Here is a 13,754-nt window from a genome sequence, read left to right as displayed (position 1 = left end):
CACATGCCAGACAACAACAGGGGCTTCCTCATCCATCCATATCTCTGATGTCTTTGTCTGTTTTGCAGTTTCCAGGTAACATCAATTTTTATGTTAATTACTGAACATACTATTTTTTACTACCTCTCACTCAGAACTGTTTGACTTAAAACAAAATTAAATATGGGTGTGTTCTGAATCTGCGGTTCACCAACTACATGATGCATTCAACCGTTCTGAGCTTCACCTTCTCCTGTCTATACTGTGGACTTAGGTCTGTGCCCCACCTGCTCTGAACTCTGCAAAGGCATCCTGGAGACACCAGCAAAGGACTGTCACTTCCTGTACCAGTCTCGGCTGATTTCCTTTGGGGAAAGAATTCTGCTATTAAATGAAAAGTCCAAATGTCACTGTGCCGAGAATGATTCAAAATAAAACAGTCCACAATTTTATAGAACAATTCACCTCAAGATGGGCGTGAGCTCTGTCAGATGCTAGGAATGGGAAGAATCATGCATACAGTGACTGTATCAGTGTGCATAGCAAGTGCTCATCAGGTAAGTAGACCTGAAGCATGCCTGGCCAACTCTGAGCCAAATCTGTGCCTTTTCCCAGCACAACAATGTGCCAAGAATGACCAATTCCTGAATGTGGAATCAGACTGGATTCACCTAGTTCCCTCAGAAGCAGGTGGGAGAGCTGAGAGCAGCAGTCGGGGTGTCCCACAGCATGGTGTTCTGCCAGTTCCCACCAACAAGGGCTGCTAGCACTGCAAAGCCAACACTCCCTCCCCGACCCCTGGTCAAAAATAGCTGAAAGGGCGACAGAAGGAAGGGTTTCTGAGACACAGACACTTTGTGATTTTTAATGATAAAACTCTTTCTGTCTTGTTCTTTCATCATACACTTAAGCACTCAGAGAGTGCAGGGTGATTTTGTTTGTCAAAACCAGTCCCAGAAATTCCATCATGAGTTTTGCTAAGCATCTCTCTTGAGGTATTTAAAACCATACGCTTGCGCAGACACACACACACACACACACACACACACACACATGCACACACACATCATAATGTGCATTAAGGTACCTTGCTCCCTCTAGATAAACTGGCATTTGGTTCTTAAATCACAGCTCCATTTAGCTCTGTGAAAATCAGAAACTTGGACAGGCACAGTGGCTTGGGAATCTGAGGCAGAAGGATTGACATAAATTTAAGACAGCTCAACATACACAGTGAGATATCACTAAAGATCATGGAACAAAAAATAAAGCCAGAAACATCTAGTTCCTGTGTCCACTTTTGACCCTCTGAGATACAGCTGGGTGAGACAGTCATGTGCCCACACCTTCTCTCAGTCTAGGCCTGGCTTCCCACTCAGGAGAAACCCAGATTCCTGCTCTCTCAGGTGGGACTGTCCATAGCCACTCTTCTTCCCTGCTTCTAGAATCATATCTATCTGCCTTCTGCTGACATGCCATGTGCCTGGTAACAACCCCTACCCCCAGATCACCACTCCTGTGCTCCTATCCACTCATACCCTGGGCATCTCAGGGGGGAATCCTGCCCTCCTGGCCTGGAATCTTTCCCATTCAACTCTTCATTATCTGCCCTTGGCTCTCTTATGCCTGGGGGTACCTATTTATCCAAATATAACTCTGCCTCTTATCCAACATCTGCTTAACAAATGGATAGAGCTTTGGGCAGGCCATTGACATCCTGTGCAGGGACTCATACTCTGTGTGTGCTCTCTGAGACATCACAGGACAAAAAGAGCAATAGCCTCAGAGGGAGACCCTATGGAGGATAAATGGCAACTCTTCCAAATAAGCAAAAGGAATTTTCTTTATAATTTTAAGACCACCATTTAAAGTCTGACTAGTTTAGATTTCTAAAAGACAATAAAAGTGTTGGGGGGGTTCGGCTCAAAACAGGGTTGGGTGGTTCCACTAAGCCCTCTGGAAAACAGATCACCAAGGCAAAAAGGAAAGGTCCCAGATCACTTGAACTTTTGGATAGATGTTTGAAAATAGCCCTGCCTATCCGTGGTTTTCATTCTTTAATCAGTAGTCGATTTATACCTACATTTCGTTTCCCACCTCCGCATACACAGGCATACACATAGAATGTTTCAGAAGCCCCTGTTCTAGAGGAAACAGCCCAGCCCCTTGGGATGGCATTCAGCCGGGTGAGGTCTCAGATGGAGGATGGCAGTTTTGCTTAAATTCTGGCAGAGGAAGTTAAATCTCCTTAAAAATTGATCAGAGACTAGTAAAGGAATAAGATATCAGTTGTCACTGGGAATTAGTAGATGTTACTGCATGGGTGAGATGCTTGGTCCTGCCACTGGTGGACTCCAGACTAGGCCCTGTGGCATTCCTGCTGCTGCCTCTGCCAAGAGGTTCTCTTGGGGAGAATAGGGTGACTGGCTGACAGCTCAGTTCCTACAGCAGCTTCAGACCCTGCCGTGTGGTGATTGCTTGCACCAGTGAGGCCAGCTCCACAGGGTTCTGAGCCGTGGGCACTCAAGCATGCACAGCCTGCCTAGGACTTACAGAGCTAAAGTTCTCTTGGCTGAGACCAAGACGGACTCTCCCAGTAAAGATCATAACCAAATACGTTATCTTTTAATTCCAGCTGCTAGGCCAAAGTTTTCTACCTAAAATTGGGACCTTTAGCTATTCCTTTGTTTCTTACCTGATGTTACCATTAAAAGTCTCTCAGAGGAACACATTACACTACCTTATGCATTTTAAAAAACTCTTTTGTTTTTCTTTATATTTAGTGTTTTCACACAGCAGAACTGGGGGAATGGGCACACTTCATAGCTAGCGCAAGTCATGTCTGAGCAAATGACATTCTAGCTACAGTAGGGACATAGTGGTGGTGGAGACTTGAATACAGAAGGAAGGGTGAGAGCCAGCTTTCTGCATCTTGCCCCCTTTCTCCTATCTGTTGAGATCTCTCAGCAAACTCCTCCCTCCTCATCAATGAGGTGGTGAGATAGGAGTCTTCTCTGTCTACTGGATCAGATCTGGAAGTATCACACATAGGTACAGCTCACTTCCCTAAGGACGACGCCACACTTCCTGTGTGCAGAAAAGGGAGAGTCCTCATGACAGGAAGTCATCACATTTGAGTGCTCCCACGTGCCACTTGGGCTTTCTGAAGAACACTGAAAAGCCCTCGAATCTCAAGGTCGCCAGGTTCTCTATAATCATTTTCTGGTCTTAGCTAAGTTACCCCACAAACAACAGTGTTAGGATGCTGGGTGGTTTTGACTTTGCAGAATGCCAGTATAATATAGTAAAATGTATTTACTATACCAGAGCATTTCCCAACAAGTATGTAGATTTTTGTCAAGTTGATGAGCTCTGGAATCACCTAGGAGATACACTCCTGGAGAATGGATAATATTGAATAGGTTCATTGAGGTTGGAAGACCTACCTACTGTGGCTAGTGCTATTCCATGGACAAAGATCTTGGGCCGTATAAAATGGAAAGAGTGGGCTGAGTACAGCATTCATCTCTCTCTTCTTGATTGTGAATGCAGCTATTGCCTTGACTCCCCACCATGCCATACTGGATCCTGGAACTCTAACCCAGAATAAACTCTGTCTTCCTCAAACTGTTTTTGTTGGACTATTTTAATCACAGTGACAGGAAAAGCTACATAGCATATTTTCATTGTTTGAACTCAGTCTAGAACAGCAGTCCATCTGAAGACAAAAGGTCTCCTGCCATCCTCCTACTATCTGGACTTTTGTTTAGTGTACCAGGTGACCCTTCTGAGTGGACTTGTTTGACACACTATGTGATATAGACCTAGAAGATTTAGAACTATCCCAAATCTAGTTTATGTGGGACTATGAAAGGCAGTCTATTTTCTGGTTAGTTAAACCCCGGAGACCCAGCAGGTAGTCTTGCAAGGGACAGAAGGTGTTTGCCATGCCCCCAGACACCATACTCCTGACATGAGGCCTCAGCTCCATACTTCTGTGGGCATCATGTAGTGCAATGCCCCAAGTCCCTGGTATTCTGTCTGGACTCCACCCCCACAGTTACCTGGCAATAGCCAGGTAGGCCTGGCCCACTATAAAAGGGGCTGCTTGCCCCCTCCTCCCTCTCTTACTCTCTTACTCTTGCCTCTCTCTCTTGCCCTCTTGCTCCCCGCCCCCTGCATTCCCTTCCCTCCTCTCTCCATGTGGCCATGGCTGGCTTCTACTTCTCTACTCTCTACCTCTCTCTGCTTTTCTCTGACTCTACTACCCTAACCTCAGGCCTGCCCCGAGAAAGGGGGTAAGGTGCCACTCATCACAACTCTCCACCATAATAATAAATGCTTAAAACCATGGACTGCCTTTTCTCATTGGGATCCACTATGCTGGAGTAATGGAGCAGGTCTTCCTCTAAAGAGCCGCACATCTAATTTCCTGCAGGAGGCCTCTCTGTATTTTCAGCCACGGTGTCCACCAAGCCAAGCAACCCGGCTGAGCAAGCCAAAGACTCTCCTACCTGCAGGAATCAGCTAGAGCACTCTTCTCCAACCCCTTTCCCTTCAGCCCTGGGCTGGAGTCAGCCAGTGCCCCCCACCTCCATTCTCGGCTCCTCTGTGGCATCCAGCAGCAAGAGTTTGAGAACCTGTCATCCTTGGCCTCCTTGCAGGCCCAGGGAGCCCAGAGCCAGCTCTTCTGCAGCACCCAGTGGCATCTGTGGTGCCTGAGAGTCAACCCTGGAAGTTCCATGGGGACCTCAGACTGCACCTTCCTATCCCCAGAGCGGGGTCTTGTGGCTTCCCACAGCCTGATGCCTGCCCAGTGATGGCATGGGGTGTGTGTAGTCAAACTTCCCAAGTCTGCCTCCATGAGTGGCCCTAGCCCTGTGGCGGGTCTGACTTGGGCCACCACTTTAACCCACAAGTTCACTGGTCTGTGAGCCAGCTGCCTGCTTTGTCACCATGTACAGATGGAATATAATATCTTCCTGTGAGTATAGCACATGTTAGCCAACTTCCTTCCTCCTCACAGCACACCTAGGCCGGCCAATGTCCTTTTCAACAGAGCTCCAGTGCTGTGCCCTCTAAGGTGACTCTATCCAGTGACAGCCATGCTCTCCCAGGAAAGCTTCACAGCTCCAGCCCCTCACTCTGGCAGCTCACAGGCTCCTCAGGGATTAGCCAGCTCTTCCCAGTGTCTCATCCACAGAGCCATTGATTGCCTGACTCTACTTATGGTGGAATTTACTTTCTGTGACTGTGGTCATGACAATCATTGACACCAGAAGCACTTTTTGGATTCTGAATGCCCCCCTCTCTTATCGTGACCCTGTGGTATGTCAGACTATCCCTTCTTAATACTGTCTATTGTTTTTCCTGGTTCTTTTAACCATTCTTTGCACTTTAATACCACATGAAATGCAGGTGTCTCAAGCTGTTTTTCCCTGCCACATGATTACACAAAAGCTGAACTCTTACCATGGTCAGACCAAGATTCTCTTACCATAGACTCTTGGTATTCTAAGAAGTAACAAGATTGTGTTCCAAGCACACCAGGCAGGAAGGCCAAGCATATGTCCTACAGGTGATCATTTTACTCGTTTATAGCGTAAGCGCCATGCCTTTAACAGTTGCTCCTGCCATTGTGCTAGATCTAGGTTTATATCATGATATTTAAGACATTCCTCTATTGAGGCAAATGAGTTAGCTTACCAGTCAATGCTAGATTCTGAGGCCCACGTGTTACTAGGTTAATGGACACTCCAGGGCTTTCTGGCACCGATAGTGATCACAACACAGAAGCAACAGGAAGTAATGGTCACATCCCATGACTATTAATAACAGACCTCAATCACCTACATGAGACTCAACATACAGCCCTCCACCAAAGCTGGCAAACAGCATAACTATTTCCACAGAGGAGGCTTTGGGACCATTTCTTCATGGAACACATAACTCACATACCGAGAGATCCCGTCACCAGAAAGATATGGGATATGAAACTTTGAGATCTTCACAGCTGTGATTTTGTTATACATGAGGGTTCCATGTTCAAGTGAATGTAGATGGAGCATGTCTGTTTATGTCTGTGCACATACATACAGTCATGCATCCATCCATATATCATCTACATCACTAAAATATTACCCCTGCTCAATAGCTGTGCAAATGTTGTATGGCTCACTGGAAAAATCCAGAATGAATCCTTCTGTCTTCTCTTATTGAATAGCATTACTGATTACTGCTTTCCAATTTTAAATCATTTCAAATGGGGATAGCATATGTTAAAATAAATCTGTTCCTTTAAAAATTTAAGTGGAAATATCATGTTAATTTGGCTCTCTGAGGCAGGATTTAGCCTTCCCTCAAGAACTCACTAAATTTGAATCCACTTACCCTCACCCTTTCTGTCTCCCCCTTTTGGACTCTGTGTGGGAAGAGAAGGAGAGGACGCCACGGTGAATTCAGGTGTCATCAACCATCTCAGCCATATGAGTGGCCTCTGTGGCACTTAAGTAAATCACCCCACACACACTAACAAATATGCCATTTTCCAACATCCCTGGGTAGATTATACTGTGTTTAAAGACAGAGTTAAGGCTGGGGGGAAGGTTGGGATGTTGAAGCACTTGCCATACAAACCTGATGACCTGAATTTGGATCCTAGACTCATGTTAAAGCCAAATGCAGTCATGAAAGCACCCGTGATTTGAGAACACCCTGCAAGGAGGAGGGGGAGGGGGAACAGATGCCTGGAAGCTCATGGTCAGCTATTCTAGCGCATATATCCATCAGTGAACACGAGACCCTGATCTCAAACAATATGGTCCTCTGACTTCTACATATACAACCCCCCTTCACAGACCATGTGTATACCACCCCCCACAGACCATAGATGTAAACCCCCCAGAACACATACCATGGCATGTATATTACATTCCCCAAAAGACAGACAGACACAGATGCACACGCATGCACACACACACACACACACACACACACATCTCCAAGGAGAAGGAGCAAATGTGTTCTGAAAGTCCCTTCTCTCTTTTCATTCCAGCTCATCCTCAGCATATCCTTCAAAATCTAAAGCTCCAAACAACTCGTTAGTCATAGTCATCTATTTCACAGTGGCTTTTTAGAAAACTGGGAGAACCAGGCTGACACTTGGGAAAAGATGGAGAACAATTGATTTTATATATGTCCCCATATTTAAATTAATTAGTGCCAATTCTCAGCGTAGAGAAGTTATTTCTTCCCTCCCCTATCTACATTACTGGTTCCCAAATTTCAGGGCAGGTGAAAGAGGGAACCCACCCTTGGCTTACTGTGAAGAAATAGATTCTCCATTGTGGAATCCTACATAATTTCTGACAAGCCGGAAGCCAGCCCTCTTTAGGTGTTAGTATGTGAGGTAACCAGTCCCCAGATTCTGATGACTCCAAGAAAGCCAGGGGTTTGTAAGCAGAGCCAAATAAGCTTCACAGAAAGCAACAGCTAAGGTGCACCCAGGACACAGTCTCTCTCAGGACAACTGAAGCAGATTTCTCCCACAGCTCCCAGTTCCCTGTGAGCTTGTTCCACCAGCCAGAAGAAACAGAAAAACGAGCAGCTGAGGCCTGCAGTGTTCACCAGGAACTGTTTGGGTTTGTTGTTTTTGTTTGTTTTGTTTTGTTTGGGGGGAAGTTTTGAGAAAGTGTCTCATTTTGTAATCCAGGCAAGTCTTGAATTGTGTTGATTCCCCTGTCTCAGTTCCCCAAATGCTGTGACCACAGGTATGAGCCACCGTACTCTGCTACATGGAACTTAGAGAAAATTGCATATAATGAAGGAATAAGGCACATTTTGTCTTATTTACTGCTCTTTGTGTGCATGTGTGTGTGTGTGTGTGTGTGTGTGTGTGTGTGTGTGTGTGTATGTGTGTGTGTTAGGCCAGTTAAGATTATTGTCAACACACTTTTAAAGCACATGTGTTGCATGAGAGCATGTATGTGAATCCATCCCTAATTTTTAAATGTGAGACTTTGGTGTCCACCAGTTTTGCCTTTCTCTCATCACTCCTAGACCACTCTATCGACTTGATGGGCTCAGCTCTGGGACATTCTTAGAGTCACCAACACGCTGCTAGGAAATGAAAGAAAGGCCCTACTAGTTGCAACTCAAGGAAAAGTGGCCTCCAGAGTTGAGACTGCCTTTGTACCCCAGCTGACACCTATATCCACAAAGTCAGCTGATTCAAGAACGGGAGGCTAAAGGTTCAAAAATCACACCAAGTGCTTGTGCACCATGCATGACGCTCTCCAACCACTGACATTCCTGTGCATGCTAAGATCCGGTAAAGAAGGAGAAAGTCATACAGACTGAAGGAAAGTTCTTTTGCATAAGTAGGCTGTACCCTGGGCACCTGATCCCTGCTTAAAATTGAGAATGTCAGAAAGCAGTCTCAGACTCATGACCTCTGCCCAGAAAAGCCTTACAAGCGTTGATGCCATAGCTAGCACGACAATGAGAGGAGACTGGGTTATGAGATGCTAATCTGAGGTAGAAATGCGTTTTTATGGAGCAGACATTGCATAGGATCTTTACGAGGAGGAGGAGAGCTTGCTTTGCCTGCTGTGGACCTGTTATAACCCTTGCCCAAATACACTGAATAAGACTTTTTAGATGTCTAGTTTTGCAGAATCTCCTCCACAAGAGTAACAAAAATGTATGTGAGATTTCCACATGATGAGATAATATGATCTCCTTAGAAAACAACAAACAAACAAAAAAACATAGAAAATCTCCCTAAGTTTGAGGGAGATGACCCACAAAGAGTCTCAATAAACAGATTCAAAGTTGTCTCCAAATAGTTTATGACAGTGTCCCCAAAGGCTCTCTATGAGTTCTAGAAGGGCTTCCTTTCTTTGCCTGAATGCTGGCATAAGTGACCTAAGAACAACCTAGACCCAAAAGGGAAACCGCATTCGCTGTGAATTAACTGAGCCAGCACCAGCCAGCACCAGCCAACCAGTAGAGCCTCCCGGGGTCTGCTTAGAGAACTCCTGAGTTGAAGAGAGCACCATGGCACAGACAACCTTCAGACCCTCCAGTAAGAGAGCTACAACACCCACCATACTCAGACATCCATTCTCCAAGCAAGCCAGAGGGAAGTCTCTTGGGGCAGGGACAGCTCTTCTTCCTGTAGGACTGACTCCAAGCATCCTCATTGCCCTGTGAGATCTGCCACCCTCAGTCAGGCTCACCTGCCTCCTTGCACATCCTCATTATTCTGGGTAGTGTGCTCTCTTTGCCCTCAGGAACACAGCCTGTCCCTGCCTCCACAGACACTCTGGGGAAGAGGGCAGGGAAAGTAGGCACTGGAAGGGAGATCCTTTACCGGGCATGCTTGCTTCTGATCTGTCTTAGAGACACAGTGAAGAAGTCCCTTTGCAGGGTCTCAGTCAGCCTGATCTATGTATGTTTGCGATGTCCTTTCTCCCCAATTACAAAGTAGTTGGGAATATTCACAACTAACACGGGTTAAATGAGGCAGCTCCAAAGAGAGAGAGAGGCCTTTGTCCACAGCTGCTTGGGCAAGTCCACCTTCCTTCTCAGTTATTGATAAAGCCTGGGTAGCCTTTAAAATAGAGGGGGTGGGGCAGGGTGGCCTAACCCAACACACCACCCTGGGGGTTAGAGCTACAAACAGACACTGAATAGTCTCTCTCTCTCTTTCTCTCTCTCTCTCCTCTCTCTCTCTCCCTCTCTCTCTTCTTCCCTCCCTCCCTCCCCTCTCTCTCTGACACACACACACACACACACACACACACACACACTCACACACACACACACACCAGCAGCCTTACCTGATCCTGCTGCTGTACAGATTTTCCTGAGGCGCTGGGCTCCTTGGCTGTGGTCATGGTCTGTCCGGGCACTCGCCACCCCAGAGACAGAAGGGGTTTGACTGAGACTTTGGAGGCACCAGGATCAGAATGGTAGGGTGAGGAGGAAAGCGATTCTAGTCCATACTTCCAAAATCACCAGGTTTTTGGGGGGCGGTGGGGGGAGGGAGCTGGGTAGAGCAGCCTAGTTTGCTCTTTAAATGCAAAGAGCAAAGACAGGCTCGGCAGAAGAAGACGCTGATGCTCAGTGGGGCTTCTCCAATTAGCCACAGCCTCTGCAATCGCCACAGAAACAATAACTGCTTAGCAACCGGCAACTGGCGGCTGAGTGCAGGCAGGGGCCCGAGTGATGCGTGCTGCTTCCCCACCGCCTCCTGTCCGCTGCCGCGCAAAGGCGCATGCTCCGGCTGTGCTCTGCCTGGCTGGGGCTGGGGCGGGGGCCGCGGAAGGGTTGAGGCCTGTGGACGCTACAAGCTCGCCGAAGCACCAGCAGCCTTGTCACTGTATCCACCAGGAAACCTTCATGAATCCAGGTCACCGGGCGCCCCCATTGCTGAGCTAGTTGCCTGCAGCAGTACTAGTCCTATGGCTCCCACCTGGTCAGGGGGATCAAGAAGGATGCAGTCTTTTCCACTATCCCTGGCTACAAAATGCAGGTGGTTAGGGGTGATTAGAGAGACAGACCTCCCTTCTGGTTTGCCTTGGTCTTTCTTTACAAGTCAGAAAACTTCGGTTTCGCCTTTAGAGTGGATAAATCTATATCAACTGAAAATCAACCGGAATGAAGAAGAGTGCAACCTGTGTGGTGCCCTTAGAGGTCACAGGCTCCCTGCTGCATCTGACCCTCAAGAGAAAGCCAGACAGCATACAGTGCCCCAGAAATTCCTAAGGCCTAGGCCTCCATGTTGGACCTAGTAGGGGCTTCTACCAACCTGAACTCTTGCTTCCTGCTTCTACTAGACATAGCTGGATGAATGCTGCACCGAAACTCTTAGGAAAGCAGGGTTAACCAAGGGGTTTCAGGTGGGGATGAATCCTGACCCAGCAGAGAGCCTTCAAGTTAGGCAATGCCAGAGGCCTTCCCCTCAGCCACGGCTCTGCTTTGTGTTCTTCCTCTGTGAACATCTCCTCAGCCCCTCATGTCTGCTTCTCTTTCCAGTCTCACAGCCCTGGTTACAGGTAGCCATTTACTGGAAAGAACTTGGCTACCTGATAATGTCACTAATAGCCACTAATTACATTAGGAATTGTGTCCTGGGGCCTGGGTAGCATTGATCTGATTTTGTAGTTAAGATTCCACTAAGCAGGAGTTGCAGAGACACTGTCCTGGAATCCAGCCCCTTCTGGAAGTCCAGAGCCCAGTCATTTTACAAGACCAACAATTGATCAATTGACAGGCAAACTCAAATTCTAGCAGAGGTCTGCCTGCTCTCCCACAGCCCAGACTTTGCTGCTCTGAGTGTTTGGTTCTGATTCCAATATGTTTTTACAGGGCACCCAATGGCTTACTTATACTGCTTTGGCCAAAAGGACAAGAGAAAACACCGTGGCTTGCCACTGAGAAGTCTGCTTTGGTTTGTTTGCATTGAGTTAGCTACCTTCCAGTGCTGGCTATGACTTAAGAAAATGTATAAACACCTATGTTATTCAACATCAGAGCCCTGTTAACCAAGATGCTTAGATTCTAAGTGATTCAGTGTTGCTGAAAGGCTGGTGCCAAACCTCTAAGGCGAGACTCTAGTCGTATAACCACTGGCCTCTGTGAGTGTGGAGGGTCCCTGCCACACCCTAGTTGCATCCCTGGTTCTGGACGTCACCGTGGCACACTTATCCTTAGAGCTCAGCAGCAAGACAGATGAAGCCTCTGGAAAGAGTATCATGAAGTGGACCATCTTGGCCTGCACCCTGGAAACACCTCAACCCCTTAGGATCTTAGTCAATCAACAAAATCAGCAGCCCCTGCCTCAAACTGCAGTCTCAACACAGCCTGTCAACTAGAGTTTCCTCTTTAACCTAAGCTGTCTGGAACAGGTTAAGTCCTGAGTCATACCATCTGTATTATCTCAGGAAGAATTCATTGGTCCCCTCTGAGGCTGTGAGCTGCTATCCACAGACAAGAACAACAGCATAGCAGAGAGCTAGCCATTGTCCTTAGGGACCACAGTCCAATGGGAAGTGATCCCCAGGGGTGCTGAGTTCCGCACCATGGGCATATAGGAAACTCCTTCAGGCTCTTCCCACTTCTCAGTGAAGAGCTCAAGAGAGTCTGGTGCATCTAAGTTGAAGACGGTCATCATATACAATCTGCTGACATTTGAAAGATGATAGACAACATCTCAACGGAATTTTCTGCTGCTGGACAGGCCATGCCCCCAGGTTCCTCAATTCCCTCATCCATCAGATCAGTTCTCAGGAGTCATTATGTGGAAAAGTGAGAATTGGTGGTGGTAGAACTCTGTGGGTTTCTCTCTGGTGCTGGTTCCCCAGATACCAGATTCGTTGTACACTTGACCTTGACTGTCTTATGGGTGAAAAAGCAGGGATTTCTGCCTTATGAGACACTGCAGGTGAAGCTATGCAAATTCAGGGTAAATCTTACATCCCTGGGAGTTCTCAAAAATATTCTCAGAGAAACCCACAGTGCTTGAGGAGAGGGGCGAGGGGCTTGCTAATGAGCAGACATAATGACTCACTTTTGCAAGATGAATACATTCTAATATCTGCGGTATAGCACTGAGCCTGGAGTCCACAATGCCATGCCACACAGTTAAAAACCTATTAGTGGGGTAGATCCCAGGAGTGTTTTTGCTACAGCAAGATGAAATGGGCTATATGTTGCTGATATTTTTCAATTAATCACAACCCCCTTGTAGGAGAAATGCTGTTCATCTTCTGGAGTCCAGGCCTTTGCAGATTACTATATAGGTAGAGAACCTCTGGCCAAGTCAAAACTAAGTCATCTCATGTGTACAGGCACTTTCTCCAAGTCTTCCTTCAGAAATGTTAACAGATAGCAAAGAACATGTGTGCCCTGCAAGGCAGGAAGGCTGTGCAGACCAAAGATGAGAACTTATCCCACTCGCTGGGCCTTTTAAAAGCATCTCCCAAGTGTCTGGACCGAAGATAAGCTCCAAGATCTCCAAACAAGAATTGGCTCCTTGATCAAGATTGCTCCAGCTTGCTAGGCAGCAGGCAGCTTAGAGTGCCTTGCTAAAACCTATTTGTTGTCAGGGAGAACCCAAAGTGAAGGATTTCCCAAGGCCTTCCCAAGGAGATCTCACACTGTGGTCCCTGTGAGTGCCTGTGTCAGTGAGGAAGCCCCCTTATAGTCTGTAGGGAATAGTTTTCAAAGTGGCCAGAGAGCACATACAGGAAAGACTGCCCAGTGCCCTATCTGCTGACTCGGCATGGTGCTCATCAACTTGCATGTGCAGAGCCAGAGACCTTTTATTTCTCATCCCGGTTCCACCAGGAGCCCTTAGATTCCTGAAGCCAGCCTTGCCAAATGGACTTGTGGGCCTCTAGCCACGCTCTCCTCAAGACATGTGAATGGGCATTGGCACAAACACAGCCAAGGTTTGTTCATGGCCATGTAGACCTAGATCCTTCTGCTGATCCCAGCAGCTCCTCACCTTTTCCCATACAGCTACCCCAAGGAACCAAGCAGGTACAAGAGCCAAGCCTCACTTAATCAAGTGCACTGAGAATGCATCTCATGCAAATGGCAAAAACTCCATTAGGAGGGGTTCAGGAGGCAGAGATTTGGGTGTCTCAGTAGTGAGCTGCAAAGATTTTTACCACCTGCCAGAGAAAGTTCTTTTTTAATGAACAGATTCCTGAAAAATTTAGATGACTATGGGGTAGCAGGTATGAAGCAGTCATCCAGGGCTCAAA

The 13,754-nt window shown here is 47.1% G+C and overlaps 1 protein-coding gene across 4 annotated transcripts in view; it reads right to left on the bottom strand.

The window, feature by feature from the left end:
• The window catches only part of Dpp6 (dipeptidylpeptidase 6), a 910,144-nt gene that overhangs the window by 455,318 nt on the left and 441,072 nt on the right, over window positions 1-13,754 (bottom strand). Inside the window, exon 1 of one of the 4 annotated variants that reach the window (NM_001136060.2) lies at window positions 9,822-10,248. The exons of the other annotated variants lie outside the window; for them this stretch is intronic. Coding sequence (NP_001129532.1) covers window positions 9,822-9,878 — 57 coding nt within the window. The 5' untranslated portion in view covers window positions 9,879-10,248. Of the gene's footprint in view, window positions 1-9,821; window positions 10,249-13,754 lie in introns of those variants that run through there. 4 annotated transcript variants of the gene reach the window in all.

The sequence above is a fragment of the Mus musculus genome, chromosome 5 (genome assembly GCF_000001635.26).
Source record: "Mus musculus strain C57BL/6J chromosome 5, GRCm38.p6 C57BL/6J".
NCBI classification, from domain to species: domain Eukaryota; kingdom Metazoa; phylum Chordata; class Mammalia; order Rodentia; family Muridae; genus Mus; species Mus musculus.
The sequence above is the reverse complement of the archived record's forward strand: the minus strand, read 5'-3'. Positions and strand labels throughout refer to the sequence as shown.